Consider the following 21,259-nt stretch of genomic DNA (forward strand, 5'->3'; position numbering starts at 1 on the left):
ATCATGGCAAACACCTCGTTAGAACGATGGATAGACACAGAGTATGAAGCCCTAACATGTTTGGCCAGGTGACAAACATCACAAGACACCATAGTCATATCTAACCTGGAACACAGATCAAGAAATAACTGTCTTAGAATTTCAAAAGGAAGGTGTCCAAGGCGCTCATGCCAACGCAGAATTGATTGAAGGGAGTCCTCTCTACTCTTCGTTGTTTTACTGGCGGCTATCATGAGGGCAGTAGCAGCACACATAGGTAAACGATATAGCTCTTCAGAAAACAAACCAATCCCAATCCTATTTCCTGTCACCAAGTCTTGCAGAATACAACGATCAACAAAAAAAATAAGTTCACAATTCAACTCTTTTGTAATCTTGCTAACGGACAAGAGGTTCAATGGAAGATGAGGAACATGTAGAGCATTGTGGACTAAGAACTTGTTCAAAAGTGAGAGACTCTCTTTTCCAGCCACAGAAATAGAGGATCCATCGGCAAGAGACACCGGTTACTTTCCTGACGAAAGCTTATACCCATGAAAGACCTTAGGATCGCTAGTCATGTGGTGGGTAGCACCACTGTCAATAATCCACTCCCCCATATGAGAATCCGCTACCACGTCGGGTTCACCAAAGCAAAAAAGGCATAACCAAGAAACAGACACAAAGAAGGAACAACAAACGACAACCGGAAACAGTAGACTGGATGATGCTGGGTGGTGACGCAGGGAGCTGACAGATCAGTGCGACAGATCTCCACGGACATCACGGGCAGGACGAGAACAACGACAACCGGCACACACCAGATGACGACAAACAGCAAGGGAGGCCTCAGGCAACAACAACAGAGCACAAAATGGCGGGCGACGGTGAGCGCTGAGCGATGGACGACGCTAGGCGCTGACAGATGCTGAGCGGCGGGGACTTAGGGGGACTGCAGAGAAGGCGGAGCTGGGCTGCACTGGCGATGGAGCACGACGGGCGTGAGCTGGGCAACGATGCTGGGCTGCAGCCAGAAATCAGCAGCAAGAGCAGTCAGAATCGGCAGCAACAATGGAAGCGGCGGTGGCAGCGGCGGCGGTGGAATAAGAGTAGCGAGCGATGGAAAGGTCAGGGCCAGAACTTCACGGCCGATAAAAATTTCCGCAAACTAGTCACGGCTCTGATACCATGTAGAAACAATAAAAGCGAGAAGAACACGAATGTAACGTGGAAAACCCTCAACGAGAGGGAGAAACCACGGGTGAGGAGGTCTGGTGCCCACTAGTCGCCAGACTCTCTCTCTCTTAAAACTTCATTCACACCAGAAATTAGGGTTACAAATCTTTAAGTAAGGCCCAACAAGGGCTACAAGCTGGATCGGGTCTGGACCCAGACCCGGTCCCAAGACCCATCTTTACATGCTTCAACAGAAAACACGATCTGTAAAAACACACTTCTTTTGTGAGGTTATGTAGGAAAACAACAAGCTTCTTCTGCAGTGATTTTGGCTATATTAGAAAATATGTTTTCTCTTGACAATAAAAATTAGTTAGTATAATGCTTCAGAACTCAAGGACTTGTTTTGTGCCATTCAATAACCAAAATGAAAAACAGCGAGTTTCTTCTGCAGTGATTTGGCTGTATTAGAAAATATGTTTTCTCTTGACAATACAAATTGGTTAGGGCAATTCTTCAGAACTGAAGTGCCTTGTTTTGTGCCATTGAAGAGCCAAAAACAAATAAAGTTCAAGGCAACGCTTCCATGATGCTCTGTAAGCATGTACTTGGCACTTCCAAGGAGCAGTTCCTGGGAAGTTTTGCTTGCATCCTCTTATGGTGCATTAACTGATGAATTCTAAATTTAAACCAGTTGAATGCAAATACATGTATATGCATGATTGCATGAAATGTGACCATTTCAAGCAAATATTGGCTAATGTTTGATCAGATTCATACAAATAAAAGAGCTTTGATGATAAACCCGTGTAAGTAGAGTTGATCTGGTGACCCTAGAGATGTAGGATATAACCTTGTTAAGAAAATGCATTTCTACTGATTGATCATGTGCGTACGACTAAATGAGCTCTGATCATATTTATAAATATATCTGATTCAGTAATACCATCCAGATATTTGTGGCTGAAGATTACATGCATCTGTGAGTTGAAGGTTCTAATGTTGCAGGAAGTGTTTTACACGTCAAAGGAGAAGTAGCCTCCATTATTAATGTTTCTAAAGATAGATGTAGGCCTACAGTAACATATATAGATATATTCCATTTGAAAGTTCATCTAAAAGTTATTTGGTTTACTCTAGTCGACTATTGAGTTTGCTTGGTGCTTCTAGGAGAGGCTTGTTGGTTCTAGATGTGTTTGCCACAAAATGAATTTCTATTTGATAGTCACTGAATTGGACATTCTTTTCAGAAAGAAGTGTCCACTTAGCATTTGGTAGCACAAGTGTTTATTCATTTATTTCTTATAATTCAGTCACCTTACATGGGATTAATCATGTTGCCTATTCTGATTGCCTTGATTATAGCTTTTATAGTTTGCTGTTGTCTTCAGGTTGCACGACAGGAGTGCTCCATTTTTGTTTCTTCCTTGTTTCATCTTCTTGCTGAATTTGATATGAAGCCACAGGCCATGGATGCCCAGTCCATTGTTGGTAACCTCAAGGTTGGTTCTTTGATATTTTAAAAACCACGTTAGAGAACCATTGAGAAAGATCCTCGCCGAGGATTACTTAGAGAGATATTGTTGACTACACTACTAAGAAAAGAAGTTGTTTGTACACCTTGAAATCTTTTAAATTTTTTTGTTTTCATGAATTTGTTTTATTTTCCTTATTTGAGTGGTCTCCAGAATTCAGACGTTTTCTAGCTTATGTTTTAACTTTTATTTGTGGCTTAAATGATTAATTGAACCATAGAATAGATGTGCATGTAAATTTTAGTAGCATAATAGTTTTATGCACTGGTGCAAATTCATATATAATATTTTAATGATAATGGTCCTATTAGGCATTTTAGTCAATGATAAATCTACGGCATTGTCGTCCGTTCTTCTGGGAAATTTTCATCCCTAGAAGGTTCCTTTATTACTTCTGCAACAGTGGGTTTCTCTTTCCATGCTTCAGCATCGTAATGGTCTCCTTGTGTTATTAATACAACGAAAAATGATTTTATTCAGCCTTCTGTCTCAGTTTGCCACTGAATTTGGTTTAAGGTAATGTTATTCGTGTTTGTTATTCAAAAACATTTATCTTCTTCAATTGGCTGCTGTTGGAATGTGAACAATGAAAGTGGATGAAGCTGATGAAGTTAAAGAATTTATATTGCTGATGCGCTAGGAACAATTGTTTTACACTTTCTATGGTATTGTGTTTCTAGCCTGTCCTTTCATGTATTTATTTGTACGAGGCACATTTCTCACTACAGTTTTCTCAGGTGGATCCTGACTTTTCAAGCAGGACTTTTGTCCTGATTGTTGCTCAAATTCCAAAACCTAGTGAATCATTTTTTACAATATACTTCTTTATCAAAACTTACATGAATCGTTCATTAGGAGCATATACTGAAAATTGAGAAAGAAAGATGTAGGTTCTTCAGTAAATTAATTGTTGAATGATTGTGCAATTTCATTATATCAAGAACACAAACTTTTGACTTTTCTTACTTTAACAACTTATGAAATTTTAATAAAGTCAAGATTTTGGTCATATAACTGTTAAAAGTTAAAACTATGGAAATATTTACCATTCCTCACTTTCCATTAGCTTTACCTTTCGGTGGTCAGTTGTTACTATGTTCTCTTCCAAAGCTGAAAGTACTTTTACCTGGTTTTGCAGATTCTGATTGAAAATTTGCGTCAGCAAATTAATTTCAGTGAGGTATTTTGTCATTAAAAGTAATTGTATTTGATTACAGGCTTATTCTTTATCTCTCTACATTCCATATCAAGTATCTATTTGCTTCTTTTCTTTCTCTGCTTTTACGAATCATGAGGGCTGTAATTGCATTGAACAAGTGAACCCTTATACTAGATGAAAAGTATAGTAGGTGGGTATTGCTAGCAGTTGGTTTTGCACTCACTTCACTAGTATCTTGCTTTGTTATAGGCATCCTCATTAGTTCCAATTTTAAGATCCTTTCCACAACGGTTTATGATCTTCAAAATCCAATTTTTCTACTGTGCATGATACAGATGAATCTCAAAGGATCCCAATATGAGCTGGTGCCCTGCCGAACTGATCAATCTGGCAACACATTTCCTCTGCAGATCTCATCACATCAGGTTGGTATAAACCATTCAATTAAAATATGTCCCATTCAATTAAAATATGTCCATGTCTTTTTTTTTTATTATTATAATAGATTGTGATGTTTCAGAGCAGTGGTCTTGATATGGTACCTCAACAAATGTACTCTCAACCACAAACATCAACACCTTCTCTCAGTGCTGTGGCAGCAAGAGACAATGGGGAGAACTCTGGGAACCATCAATATGAACCTGTCTCAATGCATCTTGTTACAAGAAGTCCGACACGTGATGATCAAGGATCCTCATCTTCTAGAACTGGGTGAGGTTATTTCTTCCTTTTGTTGACACTTCTGAAATGCATATTGGGAGGCAGACGTTAGTGCTTTTTGATTGCTTGCTTCTCTTTAATATTGCCTTCAATATTCCACATAATTTGACAATCACTTGGTCATTTTTTGATATGGTAGTAGTTCTTCATATGATTTTCAAGTTTCAACTATGATGAACATGCTTGAAGAGGTCGAAGAAATAATATTTGCTTTCTGTGGGACTTGGTTCTTGAAAGAATTTCTGCAAGTTCTCTGTTATCATCATTTGTGTTTCTCGAGGGACCAGTCAATCAGTCATTTTTTTCTGTTCAACTAAGAAAGTTGTAGTTAAGATCAGTGACACGTGGAAATAGTTGCCCTTTCATACTGTATCTTCACCTTCGTTGGTACAAGTAAAAGTCACTGTCACAAACATGGGTGCTTGTTTTTTTCTTTCATAAAACCTGGAAAACAGTGCAAATAAAGGACGGCACATATATAAATAAATAATATATATATATATATGTATATATATATATATATATAAATGTATAGAGAGAGAGATTTGGAAAATAGGTCAAAAATGAAAAAATTACAGTTTTATTGTGTTTTTCTCTTTTTGAAAAAAATATTTTTTATATATATTTTGATTATTTAGGGATTTCTTTTAGGTACTCTCTCTCATTGTGAAATTCAATGAAGGAAGTATGGGTTTGTTGCTAGACTAGTTTCTACAGTCAATACTTTAACAAAAAAATTGAGCTTGCCAGCAGGGGCCTTGTCTGTTGCATATGAAACTAAGGCTTCATTTTCGTTGAACTTAGTTAGAAATAGAAGTTTAGGTTGCATTAGAAAGATAGAGTAACATGCTTCAAATGTGAAGAGAGAGATATATGTGTGTCTGTGTAGACACACACCGACAAGTTCTTAAGACATGTGGTTTCTGACTTAAAGTTGCAAACTTGATTGTGATGATCTATGTATGTCGTTTGCAGGTCTTTTGACCAACTTACTTCTGTATTGGAGGTTTATTTATCCAGAAATGTTTTTCTGAAAATGTGTTTTTCTAAATATTACTTCCTGTTTTTTTAATTTCAGTTTGGGAAATGCTGTGGAGAATAGCGTATCAACCCATTCTTTTGTTACTCAGGCTAGTACTCATGCACTGCAGCAAAGTGAAATATACACTGACAGGAATCATTTGTATAGTTCTTTTGTTCACGAGGCAATGGATGGTGCTAATTTGCTTGTGCAGCAGAGACCTACAGGCGTTGCATCTGCACTGGAGGATCCAAGCACTTCATTCTATTCTCCTCATTTGCCACCTGTATCTGAGGAACCTAGCTCCTCTTGTTCAGAAGGTATCCACCACCAGACGCACACCCATTCTCTCTCTCTCTCTCTCTCCCCACACCACCCCCCAGCCCCCAGCCCCACCAACTCATTGTGGTTTCTCAACCTTATGTTGGCTGTTCTTTGAAAATTGCTGTTGTAATTTGCAGCCGCTGATGATGAGCTTTTACCAGCCATAGAGGGTCTCCAAATCCGTGGTGAAGCATTCCCAGGGAATCAAATTGAGGCGTGTGGCTATTCTATTAATGGCACTGCTGCATGTAACTGTGCGGTAATTCGTCATAGTCTTATGTTTAACAGTAGTTAAAGGTTCGAATGTAACCTATGGAGGTTGTAATTCTTGTTCTTCACTGTGGTAATATTTATCTGTCCTTTCCACAATGATCTTTATTTTCTTTTTCACTAGTGGATACGAGAAGCTGAGGATGGTTCTGTTACATACATCACAGGTAAGCACGAACAATCACTCTTTTTTCCTTTTTCTTTTGCTGTTCTATAAGTTAACTATTGAATGCAATAACTCCCATAATAGGTGCCAACCAACCTGCTTATGTTGTCACTGCTGATGATGTTGACTCGCGACTTGCTATTGAAATAGTTCCAATGGATAACCAGAAAAGGAAGGTAAGGATATTAGTTAGATATTTTTTTGATATATCTTGAATGTTATAAGATCAGAAGTATGGAGTGCTTTAGAATATTCTTTGTTATTTTTGAAGTGTTACTTACATGGCATTCTCAGTTTTCAGTACTTATAGCTGCCCGTAACTTTATTAGTTTAACCTCTTTGTATCTGTGTGAGTGCTGTCATTTATGTTAGCTGGGTTCAACCCTAGTCACAAATCTGTGGCCACAAAGGTGAACCTTGCAAATAAATGTTTTTGATGAATATTGGGAAATCCATAATTCAATAATGTATATAAAATGTAAATAAGACTAATAAATGCTATATAGTCATCAAAACATAGAAATTGTCAATTGAAAAGAATCGGAAGTCTGCGATAGTCATTCAAGACTTTCAAAGTATTGGTGCAGGTGATATAAACATAAACGAATGTGACTTAAAAAGAAATAAGATATAGGACTATATAACCAAAATTCTTGTGTTAGATACAAAAAAAATAGAGAATGTGTGGTTGGGATAATGATTGATAATGTTGATGATCAAATTCCTTAGTGAATAGGAACATCTGTCCTCTTAGGATCATACAATTGCTACTCTTGTTTTCATTTCAGTTTTTAACTTTAAGTTTAAATTTGCATTGTTGGTATGACAAATTTAAATGCGTGGAAAAATGCATTGAGACATCATTTTGGAGGTTGCTGAACCAGATTTAGTAGCAACAAAAATGTAATTTAATGAAGTCGATTACATGGAAAAACTAATTAACAGACACAGGTCCTGATTCCTTTAACAACTCAATAACTCGGCGATTCAACTTGGTAACTTGCGTTGGGTTTACTTAACTATTGTTTTTGGGGAAAAAATATGTAACTTGTCATTAAACCTAAAAGTCATAGAATGACCTGATTACTTGCATAATTCAGAAATAAGCCAAACTATTGTCAAGAAAAATCTTGACTAAGTTATATTTATCCATGTAATAATAAGAAACTTGACAATTAAGCTGTTGCATAGTTGTATACTTTAACATAGTTGAGTATCAAGTATCCATAGATCGAATGAAAACAACTCAACAGAAAAAAAATTGAAGTCAATATATTCAACATTTTACAACGATCCAATGATTTAGCGTACTCAACATGTATTTGTATATCATCTAAAACTAAAAGTGCAAAAGTAAAGAGTCCAATGTTCTAAAAATTAAATTAAGTAGATAACCATACCTGAACTTGAGCCTAAGCATCTTTAGTTTCTCTTAAAATTTGATAAGAATAATTCTCCTATTTTATATTCTATTTGATTATACATTACCAAATTGATTACAAAGTACAAAGTACAAAGTCTATCACTATACTGATATGCAATATGTTGTAATAACCACACGTACTGATATGCAATACGTTGTATTCTTCCTTTGTTACGGTAACTTAACAGCGGTGGGCTTCCCAGGACTGTACCGATGAAATAACTTATGCAATCAAGACCAGATGTTGATAATATGTCATATTTATTAAGGATCTCTACTGAAGCCACTACAACCTTGGTTTGTTCTTTGCCAGTAAAAGTTGCAAGATCATTAGCTGTAGATTAGTTCGGCTGTAATAAAATCTTGCATGCTTTCCTTTGATAAAAATTATCCATCAAATACTTGTATGTCCTACAATTAGGATGGCATGACTTTACGTCAAAGTTCTCAATGAGTAAACAACAAGCTACCAGGAGGTGCACATATCAGAAATTGTTGTCAACAAACATGGAAAAAATTAGAGCTGGATATGCATTGTCAGCTAATAACCAATGAAGTGATAGAAGAAATGGCCCCATCAATCTACAAAGCAAATTCAGGGTCGATGCATAGAGGTGGGCGCCGCGCCGGGCCGCCGGCGGGGGCTCGGTATCCGGCCTGTAACTGACCCATGTCCAGGCCTCAAAAACCGGGCCCGACCTGGCCCGCTAATATTAAACAAAAATATTTTTTAATTATTTTTAAATTTAATAATATATATATTTTATTATTTAAAATATAATTTATATTCACAATTTTTTATTATAATTAAAAAATATTTTTTTATTGTGACCGCGCCGGCTCAGGCCGATGCCCACCCTTATCGGTGTGTGCAATCACACATGCTGCTCTACATCAATGATCTTCACATCTTAGGTAATCATGACAAAGCACTTAACAAAAGACAATCACATAAACGGCAAATTGATGGGCCACTACAAGTGAACGGCATAAATGACGATTGACAACAATTTGACTTTTATCGTATTCTTGTCAATGAGAAAACAATTAGCAACTAGTTGAAGGCATTTCATCATAAACATGGATTTTAAAAAATAAGTCTTGCGTCAATCTTTATAACATTGGACCGAATCATGTCGGCTCTTCAACCCATAATAAAGGAGTCAAATTCCGGAGCACTAGCAACAACGACATCCACCTCCAATACTGTCGGTATGATTCCTTGGCTTGTAGATTCTGGTGCATCATTTCACAACACCTAATATATCATCTTTGACCAAGTTTAAACAAGCAATAAAAAAGTCAAATGTAGTTACCGCTGATAGAACATCTTTGAGTGTTAAAGGAGTTGGAAATTTTGAAAAATAATTTGGAGAAAAATAAAAATTCTTTGTACCAAAAGTTAGTTATATCCCTAGACTTAATCAAAACTTACTTTATGTATCTCAAATTTCAGATGTTGGTTTTGATATAGTTTTCTCATCAACGACGTCACACGGGTATGTGGATTTGCCCACGTACCCGTACCGGTACAGCGGTATGCCGATTCTGGTACGGCGGTATGCCTTGGTACGGTTTGGATCGGTTCTGAGTTGGAACCGATCCAAACCACTTTAAATGAACCCATTTTTGCTTGATGCCTCTCCGTCCTTCCTTACCTCCATATAACATATCTTCTGCAAAAATGGCATTCGTTTCTAATATTTATGTTACTTTTTTTGCTGATTTCATGTATATAATTAATTAAAAATATATAACTATTGTTGTACTGGCGTATCAAGATTGGCAAAAATGCTGTAACCGTACCTGCTTTCCCGTACTCGTACCAGCACCCATACCTACACCTATGTGACATTGCTTATCAAATAGATGTTTGGTGCAAGATCACCAAACCGGGCGATTGATTGGGAAAAGTTTTATTTAGTACATGAACAACTTATGTATCCCCAAGGAAAAATTTTGTTACTATGTCAAAAATGTGATCATCAAAGATTAGGTCATCCAAACATTAGAAAATGATCTATGATGACTCATACCAATGATATTTGTATTGAGAACTTTAAATGTAATGATTGCATACATAGAAAGATGAAATCTTTATCTTTTGGACAAAGAAACTTTTTTTCTTTTACGTCGTTTGAGCTTGTTCATTCCGATGTGTGGGGGCCCTCTCCTATCATGTCAGAAGGATGTCTATCTTATTATGTGATATTTGTTGATGATTTCACTAGATATTGTTGGATATATTTCCTAAGATTCAAATATGAAATTTTTGAGGTGTTCAAAAATTTTCACAACTTAGTAAAAACACAGTTTGACGTTAAACTAAAAATCCTAAGGACTGATTCTTACGGTGAATATATTTCAAATAAATTCAAAAGATATTTGGAAAATTATGGAATAGTTCATCAAAAATCATGTCTAAAAACACCTCAACAAAATGGACTTTCTGAAAGAAAACATAGGCACATAGTAAAAACAACAAGAACTCTTCTTATTGCAAAAAATATACCAAAAAACTTTTGCGTTGAAACGACTGTTGCTTCCATTTATCTTATAAATTGAATGCCTTCAAAAGTTTTAAATAATACATTTTGAAAAGTTGTTCAAATTTGAACCCGATCTCAACAGATTTTGAATTTTTGGATGCAAATGTTTTTTTTTGAAATGACAAGACTGACAAACTGAGTTCAAAGGTTATTAAATGTGCCTTCATTGGTTATTCTGAGACACAAAAAGACTACAAATGTTAGGACCCAGTCAAAGACAAGATCATAGTTTCAAGGAATGTAAAGTTTAATGAAGAAGAAAATGGATTCAAAAATTGGGATTATGAGATGTATGATATTGATGGTAACATTAATGACAATGAAGTACCAAAGGACATAATCACATATCATAGATGAAACCGACAACAAAATATTAGTGAAGAAGAACACCATGAAACTATTGATCTTCAATCAACTTCAAATGAAGACAACCTTAGAAGATCCACTAGAAACGTAAGGCAACGCAATAGGTTTGTGTCATATGAGACATTCACCCCAACACATAGAGCTAGAATCAATGCCATCTACTCTCACTTTGAACCGTCCACGTTTAATGAAACCTCAAAATATATTGAGTGAAAGAATGCTATGTTAGAGGAATTGAGTGCCTTGAGAAAAACTCAAACATGGAAAGTACAAGACTTATCTACATGGAAAAAGACTATTGGATGCAGATAAATTTACAAGGTGAAAATGAAAGGTCATGGATCTCTAGAAAGATATATAGACAAGCTTGTTGCTAAATGTTATACTCAAAAATATGAAATTGACTATGAGGAAACATTTACTCTTGTAGCTAGAATGACTACTGTTAGAACTCTTGTTGTTTTAGCGTTCATTAAAAACTGGAATATCTATCAAATGAATGTTAAAAATGCTTTTTTAAATGGAGATGTTATGGAAGAAGTTTATATGGAAGTACCACTAGGTTTGTCACTTCCACAAGGAAAATTTCATTGACTTAAGAAGGTTCTATATGGCCTCAAACACGCCCCTAAAGCTTGGTTTGATCGTTTTAACTTTGTTATCTCTAATTATGGATTTCACTTATGTTTGACTGACACTGCTTTGTTTGTTGAGAATACTACTGCAGGTATCATAATCTTCATACTATATGTTGATGACATGATCATTACAAGTAGTGACAAAGAATGTACTAAAGAATGTAAGAACCTACTGCAAAAAAGAAATAATAAATAAAAAATAATGTAAAACCTAACTAAGGTAAAACCTAACTAAGATATGCTATTTCTTAACACCCCTCCTTAAACTTACAGTGCTATCACCGAAAGTTTATTTAAAAGAAAGTTGAATCTGGGAGAACATGAAGGCTTCATGAAGAAATCTGTAAGCTGGAATTCTAAGGAGACACATGGAAGCTTGATGGTTTTCTTCAAAAATTCTTCACGAACATAGTGACAATCCATTTCTATATGCTTGGTTTGTTCACGGAATGTTTGGTTCTTGGCAGTGTAGATAGAGCTTTTGTTGTCGCAACACAAATCAGTGGGTTCTTCTATTCTTGTCCCCATATCAAGGAGCATTTGACGAAGCCAGACAATTTCCATAATTGTGGAAGCTATGGCTCGATATTCAACTTCAGTAGAAGAAAGAGAGACTTTCTGTTGCTTTTTGCACTTCCACGAGATGAGTGATTCTCCTAAAAAAAATGTAAAACTCAGTAGTTGAGTGTCTATCATTTGGATCTCCTCTCCAATCAACATCAGTATAAGCAACCAAGTTTAGTGAGGAAGAAGAAACCATAAATATTCCCTTATTTATTGTCCCTTTGATGTATTTAATGATACGAAGAACAACTCCCATATGAATGGTTGATGGAGCATGTTGAAATTGACTTTAAGTATGAATCACATGAGCAATATCATGGCGAGTGATACTAAGAGGAAAGCCATAAATACTCCCTTATGTATTTTCGGATAAAGATTATATTTTTTACTTGGCCTTAGTGCCTATTTCTGCTGCATGTACTTTTAGTGACTGTTACAATCACATTTTCACCCTCTTCTTCACCGGAGCCGGTAACTGACAATCCACGACTGGCGACCGGTGACTTTTTGTATGTGGATCTCCTTTAGCCTCCTCTCTCTCTCTAACTGCTGATTCCTTCGAAACCTTTCGTAGGTGGAGGGTGTGGAGAGTTTGCAGAGGGATAAAACACCCTCCATCGCAGAGGGTTTGCAGGCAAAGGGTGCAGTGGAGAAACCATAAGCATGTTATGGTGTCTCTACCTGGCGGAGGGTTTTTATAGGTGAGGGAGGGCGGTAGACGGTTTGCTTTGAGGTGAGGGAGGGTGGCAAACGGGAGGTGAGAGAGGGCAGCTGTGATTCCAAGAAGGAGGCTGCTTGGGTGAGGCTATGCTTAGGTGAGGTTGTTGCGAGAAGAAGACGATGGTTAGCCTTACACCCACAGTTATTTTTATCGTCCCGAAATTTTTTTTCCACCCCTTGGGGTGGGACAAATTTTTGGAAAGAAATTTTTGGCAATCATCCCAACGACAAGTTTTTTCATCACAAGTTTGATGTTAGGAAAAGTTTTTTAAAATTTGAATTTTATTTCCATTACTCCATGACATTTCCTGCCCATCAAACGTGCCCTAGATATTGCTAGATTCCAAAGAGATGGTGTAGTTTTTAGAAACCATTGGAACAATGAAGCTAGTGTTTCATAGGAGAAAGTAAAAACCCGTCGAAGTTGAGTACTTAGAGGACAAAAGAGAAACCCGATCATAGGGTTTCTATTCCACTTGTGTACATTTACTAGATGGCCTTGCATATTCATCGTTGTACCAGCTCGCAATCTATGTTGTCAAGGCGCCCAGGCAGCCTGGGCGCCAGGCAGAACCTAGAGCCTAAGCTGGCCGAGGCAAAAAAGGCGACCAATCATTTTTTTTTAGTTATGTTAATATGTCGAGTTATTTTGACTAACTATTACTAATATTTGAAATGTGGAGAGTAGTAACATAACAAGCGTAATCAACTTAAACCATCAAAAATTAATTGTTGACTTTATTGGGTATACAAAATCAATAGAAGAAGTTTAACATTACTCATTAATTGTAATCTAATACAAGTAACCAAAAAAAAGAAAAACTGAATCTAATCTCTAGAAGAAAGAATGTAAATCGTAGGAAGGTTTTAATCCATTTGTACTTAAATAAAGACACAATATAATAAAAAAGACTAATAATACATAATAGTATACATAATACATGTATGTGAACAAAAGTAACAATACATATAAGTACATAACGGTACTAACGTATGCATATAATAGGTATCACACATATTGTATAACAGGCTAACAGTATATACATATAATAGGTTGATGCAATACCATATAACAGGTATAACATATTGTACATAACAATATATGCATATAACATATATTATAATATATATAAAACAAGAATATTAACAAATTGTATTACAATACAATCTAACATAATAGTGTATACATATAAGTTTGTAGCAGGTATAACAAAGTAACAATACATATATGTAACGTAACCATACTAATGTATACATATAACAGCTATGAGGTATCACAATATTATATATTAGACTAAGTGGCTAACAGTATAAACATATAACAGCATAATCAACATAACAATACATAAAAATACGTAAGCAATACAAAATAGAGTACATAACAATATATACTCAATTAAGAAACTTTAATTGAAAGGGAATATAACTTTTCACTTTCTGATGGACTATGTGTGTCGCCACCTAGGCGAGCCTAGGCGCCAACACATATCCCGTCGCCTATATGGTGGACTTAGGCGACGGGTGTGGACTCACACTTAGTTCATGCCTAGGTGAGGTCTTAACAACATAGCTTGTGATTCATCAAATTTCACAAACATGACTTGTTGATTTTAAAATGAAGGGACTGTTTATGTGTCACCTGACTCAACACTAAAACTTGCTTGAGTTTTAGTCACAAAAAATTCAACCAAATTTGCTAGAGTCTTGCTTGATTCACAAGTCTGCAGAGTTAAATGAGTTTTGGGTGAGGGGGGCCCTTTTCTAGATATAAACAAGTTCCTGTACTCATTTGACTCATAAGGGGGTTGATCTGATCTGATTCAACAAGTTGACTTGGCCAATTTTTTAAAAAATGGATTTAATTTCGTAGCAGTGTCACAAATATTGCGATGTTTTTGAAAATAGCACAATATTATCATGGATTTATCACATTATTTTGAAAAAAAGGAAAAATATTTATCACATTATTATCGCATTTTTTTTGCGATTTTTTCATTTTTCTATTTTTAAGCATTGATACTATCATGGATTTAAATATAAACTTAAACTAAATTATTTTCATCATTTTTATTATCATTACAACATTCCTTTTATCCCTTTCATATAGTCTTATTTATGTTTATCTATTTGTTTCTCATCTATTTCATTTACCTGTTTCTTTTACTTTTTTTTTTAAATTTTTGAGTTTTCCCGAGATTTCCCCCCCAAAAAAAGAGCAAATTTGCTGTTAAAAAAAAAAATCTCATTGTTAAAAGCCTGATAACAATAAATGTGACAATGTTTCATAGTGCTCCGGTGAATTTTTATGTACTGGGCTAAATTACTAGTACTCTAAAGTTCAGCAGGATAAACATTGTAACTATTTAAACGAAAGTCACAAATATCTCTGATACTTTGAAATACGCCCAACTACTGCCATTTGAAGCAATCAGATAATATTATCAAAAAATCCTAATATTTTCAAAGTATCACTGGAAACAAAAATGTCTTGATATTGTTGTGATATTGGCATGAGACATGAATACTTTTCCAAGGCATTAAAAAAGTCCTTTTGTTTGTATTCTTTTTACTGTGATTTTTCTCATTTTCTCCTAGTTTATTTATATTTTTGCAATATATCGGAAAAAAAACTATTAAATCAAAGTCTTCCTTTTGTTTATTATATTTTTCAGGGTTTAAAATTTCATAGTTTTTCATGATATTTTCCTGGGGAAACTGCATCTTGAAATGAATTGATCTAAATTACATCGTCAAGAAAGTATTGAGATTTGAGAACGATATTGCTGAGCAATATTTAATGTAATTCACATAATGATAAAATGCTTAATGTAATCCATATTGGTTCTCCTCTACACATTCTTTTCTCTGTGCCCCTCTTGCATGCACTATGTGCACCATTGACCCATTGACTCTCCTCTTATTTGATGTCCAAAGTTAGATAGATGATGTAGCACAATGTCTGAAACCACAGAATCACAGATTTAATTTTTTAATATAATAAATTCACAGAAAACAAGTATGTGCTCCGCACAAATGCATATTTTCATTAGAAATGGTCAAAGTTGACCACTTAAATCAATCCCAAGTTATTAAATGGAAATCAAAATAAGCTTGCTTTATGTTGGCTTACTTGGAGTCTTTAAACAATTTAGTGGTAATGAAATTTGAAATTTTTAATTCTTGGGGACATGCATAGGTTCTTATAAGAAGAATCATGAAAATTCTAACTTTGTACAATGGGGTCACACCTAAATCTATGTCACTCGGACACTGCATTTTCAGTGCAGCACCCGAGTCGACACAACTCGGGTGTGGTGCAGCTGACCGCACCCGACCAAGATTGTTCGATTTTGGTGCGCACCTGACTTGGGTCAAACGTGAGTCAGGTGTGGTCAACCGTGTCAAGTCTACATTTGTCCATTTTTTTTTTCATTTGTCACAAAACAAAAGGGGATTAGGGCTTCAACTTAGTCGAAAGCCCGTTGTTCGCCCTTGAGGTGCCTTGCTGTTGTGCAATCCTCTAGCACAAGGCAGCTGGCGCAAGACCATCTGGTCCATCTATGTTTGGCGTTTAGAAGCACTGGCCGTTGGGCCTCCACCCAAATGTGTCAGAAATCGGCTGCCAGTCTGCGATTCATCTAGTCGATTTTTGGCTGTCGCTTGCATGTTTATCTTTCATTGCTGTTTCTCTTTAATTCGATTATTGTTTTTGTTGCTTTTATCTTTTGGGAATGATGGCTGAAACTCCGTTTGGCATTTGCTCATATTTGCAGCGTGTTTTACTGTTTTTCAGTTCTTTTTTGTAATGTTCAGGATTTAATGATTATTTTCTGAAATGTGGAATTGTTTGATCATTGTTTTCATGGTATACACTATACATGGTTTGAGTTTGGCTGTTAAAGTGTTAGGTTTTTCACCTAGATCAGTTTTTTGTTTTGCTGCAAAGATGGTTATGTTAAGTCTGTACGTATAAGTGTAAGGGGATCGGGTCTGGATCGGGTCTGTTCAGACCCGATCCACTTCGTTTTTATGTCTTCACGTCTAAGTGGTGGCACCTCTTGTAATTACTTCATGTTTTATTCCTCTTTTTGTTGTAACCTAATTAGGTTTATGTTTTAATAATAGAGATCAAGCATCGTGTGGCTGCATTGGCCGCCGGTTCTCTTACCTTCATTGCCTTCTTCTATTCTCTATTCTCCATCCTCCTTATTTTCAGACGGAGAGACGTGATTCGGTGATGTTTTAGTGAAGATTCTAACATGGTATCAGGGCCAGGTTACATCGTCCTCTGGTGAGTGATTTCTTCTTGGAGTATTCTGTCCTAAATCTTATTTTCTACCGAGGTTGTCCTCAAACTCTGTTTCTGCCCTTAATCCCACGATTTGCCCTAATTTCTGTTGCCCTAAATTCTGTTTTTTTGCCCTAAGTCACACGGTTTGCCCTAATTTGCCCTAATTTCTGTCGTGACCTCTAAAATTCTGCCCAAATCGTCTGTTCTAATCCTCTTTTTCAATCATGGACCAGCCGGCTCCCTCTCTTCTATCCTCTAGTTTTCTCTCACAACTCATCTCTCAAAAACTGAACCATAGTAATTATTTGACTTGGAAACGCCAAATTGTCCCATTTATTAAGAGCCATAGACTGTATGGGCACATCGATGGGACTACTCCAGCACCTCCAAAGTATGTTAACCGTGAAATAAAGAAGACAGTCGTGGGAGATAAAGGTGCTGGGGCCTCGGCTGGAAGTGAAATCAGTTTTGAATATGAAACTCTTCCTGAGAGCAATCCCGAATATGAAGTTTGGCTGGCTCATGACCCGTCTCTTGTTGCTTATATCACTTCTACCTTGTCAGAGGAGGTATTGGGAGGTATTGATGATGATTTAACTGCCCTAGAGTTGTGGTCTACCCTTGCTACAACATATTCTCAAGTCTCGGAAGCACGTTTTCTACAATTAAGAAGGCAATTTCAGGATATCAAGCGTGGGACGCATACAGTTTTGGAGTATTTGAATGAAATCAAGAGTGTTAGTGATCAGCTTGCTGCAATTGGACATCCCGTCAGCGACAAGGACAAAGTCCAACAAGCCTTGAGTGGACTGGGAACGGAATTTGATATTTTTTGATCGACTGCCATTGGCTTTGCTTGATGGCAAATCCCCATATTTTTTATTACATCAAGAGCAGCCACGCTATGAGGAATTGTGTGTTTTTGGATGTGTTTGCTATGTGCATGTTGATGTTTCCTTACGTAACAAGTTTCAAGATCGTGCTATTTTGTGCAGATTCGTAGGGTATGCAGAAAACTACAAGGGTTATAGATGTTACAACCCTAAAACTGGGCGTGTTCATATTTCACGGCATGTTGTTTTTGATGAAAAATGGTTACAAGATCCCAAGGCTACTTGCATGACACTCAAGGATAAAAATGAGGTTTATGATACTTGGCTGCATGCTGAAATCCTAAGACAAGGGCTGACCGTTTGATTGAGCACGAGGAGCAAGATGTTAATGAGCCTGAGACACTTGTGAGCGATTCCTTGGACAACATGCCCTCATCCTCACAACCCCATGAGTCACCTATACATAGTCGGTTCTCAGGCCTTGTGTACTCTAGGCGATCAGCTCCTAATGCAGCCCCACGTCAGTCCCAACGTGTGCGACATCCCATTGATCGGTGGGTAAGTTATAACAACTTTTCTTTAGATTTTCAGTTGTTTATGACAGAAGTCAGCAAGAAGGTCGAACCAAAATCCTATCACCATGCAAGTAAGGAAAAATGTTGGGTTGAAGCTATGAATGAGGAAATGACAGCATTGCATGAGTGTCAGACTTGGCAGATTGTCCCTCGTCCAACTAATAAGAATGTTGTGGGCTCCAAATGGGTCTACAAACTGAAATATAAGCCAGATGGTAGCATTGATCGACATAAAGCACGTCTTGTGGCCCGCGGTTTCACACAACAATATGGGGAAGATTATGATGAAACATTCAGTTCGGTTATCAAGATGGGCACAATACGTGTGATTATTTCTCTTGCAGTCTCATATGGGTGGCCTCTTTATCAGTTAGATGTCAAAAATGCTTTTCTACATGGGATTCTTAAGGAAGAGGTATACATGGAGCAACCTCCCGGCTACAATACTCATGATCCTCAAAAATGGGTTTGTAAGTTACACAAGTCTTTATATGGGCTGAAGCAAGCTTCTAGATCATGGTTCGATCGGTTTTCTCATCATATACAACAAGTTGGTTTTCTACGAAGCTCTCTAGATCATTCCTTGTTTATGTATCATACCGAAGAAGCTACCACTTGGTTACTTATCTATGTAGATGATATTGTTATAACTGGGAATTCTTCTTCTCATATATCTTATGTTAAGGATCTGTTGCAGCAAGAATTCAAGATGAAAGATCTCGGCGAACTTCGGTACTTCTTGGGTGTTGAACTTGATAGAGCAAATGATCGATTGACTCTTACGCAGCATAAGTATACTCTTGATATTTTGGACAGGGCAGGTATGATTAATTGCAAACCCATAACTACTTCTAGTGTTCTAAACACTATATTGGCTGCCTCTGATGGAACTGCTGCCTATTCAAATCCTACCTTCTATCGCAGCATTGTTGGTATGTTACAATACCTTACCTTTACGCGCCCAGACATAGTCTATGCTGTAAATCAGATCTCTCAATTTATGCATGCACCCACAGAAGGACATATGGATGCTACTAAGCGGATCTTACGGTATCCCAAAGCTACTCTTGGGGATGGATTGATCTATACAAAGTGTCCCAATGTTTCTCTTGGACATAGCATATATACTTATACTGATGCAGACTGGGCAGGAGATCCTGATGACCGACGCTCAGTTTCAGGTTTCTGCCTTTTTCTTGATTTTAATCTCATTTGTTGGAACAGTAAAAAGCAGCGTGCCGTTGCACGATCTAGCACTGAGGCAGAGTATAGAGCAATGGCTGCAGGGACAGCTGAGGCATCATGGTTACGACATTTGCTTGGAGAGCTTCATCTACCTATTGTTCAGTCCTCATTGCTATGCGACAATCAAAGCGCCATCAAAATTGCCTTCAACCCTATTTTGCATAATCGTACCAAGCACATTGAGATTGATCAACACTTCATTCGTCAGAAGGTTGAAGAAGCCGAGATCTTGCCTACTTATATATCCACCAGTGAACAAATAGCGGATCTTTTTACCAAAGGTCTTACAGGGCAGCATTTTTGGGATTTGAAAAACAAGTTGTGCATGATCAAATCTCATGCACAACTTGAGGGGGGCTGTTAAGTCTGTACGTATAAGTGTAAGGGCATCGGGTCTGGATCGGGTCTGTTCAGACCCGATCCACTTCGTTTTTATGTCTTCACGTCTAAGTGGTGGCACCTCTTGTAATTACTTCATGTTTTATTCCTCTTTTTGTTGTAACCTAATTAGGTTTATGTTTTAATAATAGAGATCAAGCATCGTGTGGCTGCATTGGCCGCCGGTTTTCTTACCTTCATTGCCTTCTTCTATTCTCTATTCTCCATCCTCCTTATTTTCAGACGGAGAGACGTGATTCGGTGATGTTTTAGTGAAGATTCTAACAGGTTATACTTTTGTTTAATGTTTACTTGCTTAGCATGTTTTCTGACTAATTTCTGGTGGGTTTTGCTGTTTCTTATAGGGTCCATAATTGGATCTGTTTTGCTGCAATGACTGTTAGCACCAAATGTTTGAAGTGTATTGTAAACTGTAGAAACACGAACCACACGGAGAGAGCAGAGAAAGAACACACGATATACGTGGAAAACCTCTGAAAGAGGTGAAAAACCACGGGGAAGCTCTGACCTAGGGGCAAACCGCAACCCTAGGAGAGAGAAAATAATATTCACTTAACTCAACAATTACACGTAAGTGAAGAATATATAGGAGGGAGAGAGAGAGTGCCGCCTAGGGTACCGAGCCCGCCTCGGTATCCGTGCACCATAGGACCGGATCCAGATATGGACCCGGTTCCCCAATACAATATATTCTAACACTCCCCCTCAAGCTTGGCATACATGTCAAACATGCCAAGCTTGCTAACATTTTTCTCAAATTGCAATGTACATAAAGACTTAGTTAAGACATCCGCAACTTGATCTTCAGACTTCATATAGGGCAGAATCAACTCCTTTGAATCTATGCGTTCCCGTATGAAGTGACGATCGATCTCCACATGTTTGGTCCTGTCGTGCATGACCGGATTGTTGGCCAAGTTAATCGCAGACTTGTTGTCACAATACATCCTCATCTTCTCTTCCATTTTAACCCCAATATCTGCTAAAAGAATTTTGAGCCATAACATCTCTGTAACCCCCATAGCAACCGCCCTGTATTCAGCCTCAGCACTGGACCTGAAACAAACTTCTTGACGTTTACTTCTCCATACCACAAGGTTACCTCCAAGAAAGATGCAGTATCCTGTGGTAGACCTCCTAGTATCTGTGCATCCTGCCCAGTCGGCGTTAGAGTATCCTTCAATGCTTAGTTGATCTTGTCGAGTGTAGAGTATTCCTTTCCCTGGGTCATTCTTTAGGTATCCCAATACCCTTTCAGCACTTTTCCAATGGCAATCAGTAGGGGCATGCATAAACTGACTTAACA

The 21,259-nt window shown here is 37.2% G+C and overlaps 1 protein-coding gene across 8 annotated transcripts in view; it reads left to right on the forward strand.

Moving 5' to 3' along the window:
- The window catches only part of LOC116260355 (uncharacterized), a 53,581-nt gene that overhangs the window by 19,529 nt on the left and 12,793 nt on the right, over window positions 1–21,259 (forward strand). The window contains exons 8-16 of one of the 8 annotated variants that reach the window (XM_031638641.2): window positions 2,547–2,657; window positions 3,829–3,870; window positions 4,185–4,274; window positions 4,355–4,560; window positions 5,642–5,699; window positions 5,805–5,910; window positions 6,052–6,173; window positions 6,309–6,351; window positions 6,435–6,526. In XM_031638641.2, coding sequence (XP_031494501.1) covers window positions 2,547–2,657; window positions 3,829–3,870; window positions 4,185–4,274; window positions 4,355–4,560; window positions 5,642–5,699; window positions 5,805–5,910; window positions 6,052–6,173; window positions 6,309–6,351; window positions 6,435–6,526 — 870 coding nt within the window. Of the gene's footprint in view, window positions 1–2,546; window positions 2,658–3,828; window positions 3,871–4,184; window positions 4,275–4,354; window positions 4,561–5,641; window positions 5,911–6,051; window positions 6,212–6,308; window positions 6,352–6,434; window positions 6,527–21,259 lie in introns of those variants that run through there. The other 7 variants (XM_031638642.2, XM_031638644.2, XM_031638645.2 and 4 more) reach the window with 7 other exon arrangements.

This window comes from Nymphaea colorata, chromosome 9 (genome assembly GCF_008831285.2).
Source record: "Nymphaea colorata isolate Beijing-Zhang1983 chromosome 9, ASM883128v2, whole genome shotgun sequence".
NCBI lineage: Eukaryota > Viridiplantae > Streptophyta > Magnoliopsida > Nymphaeales > Nymphaeaceae > Nymphaea > Nymphaea colorata.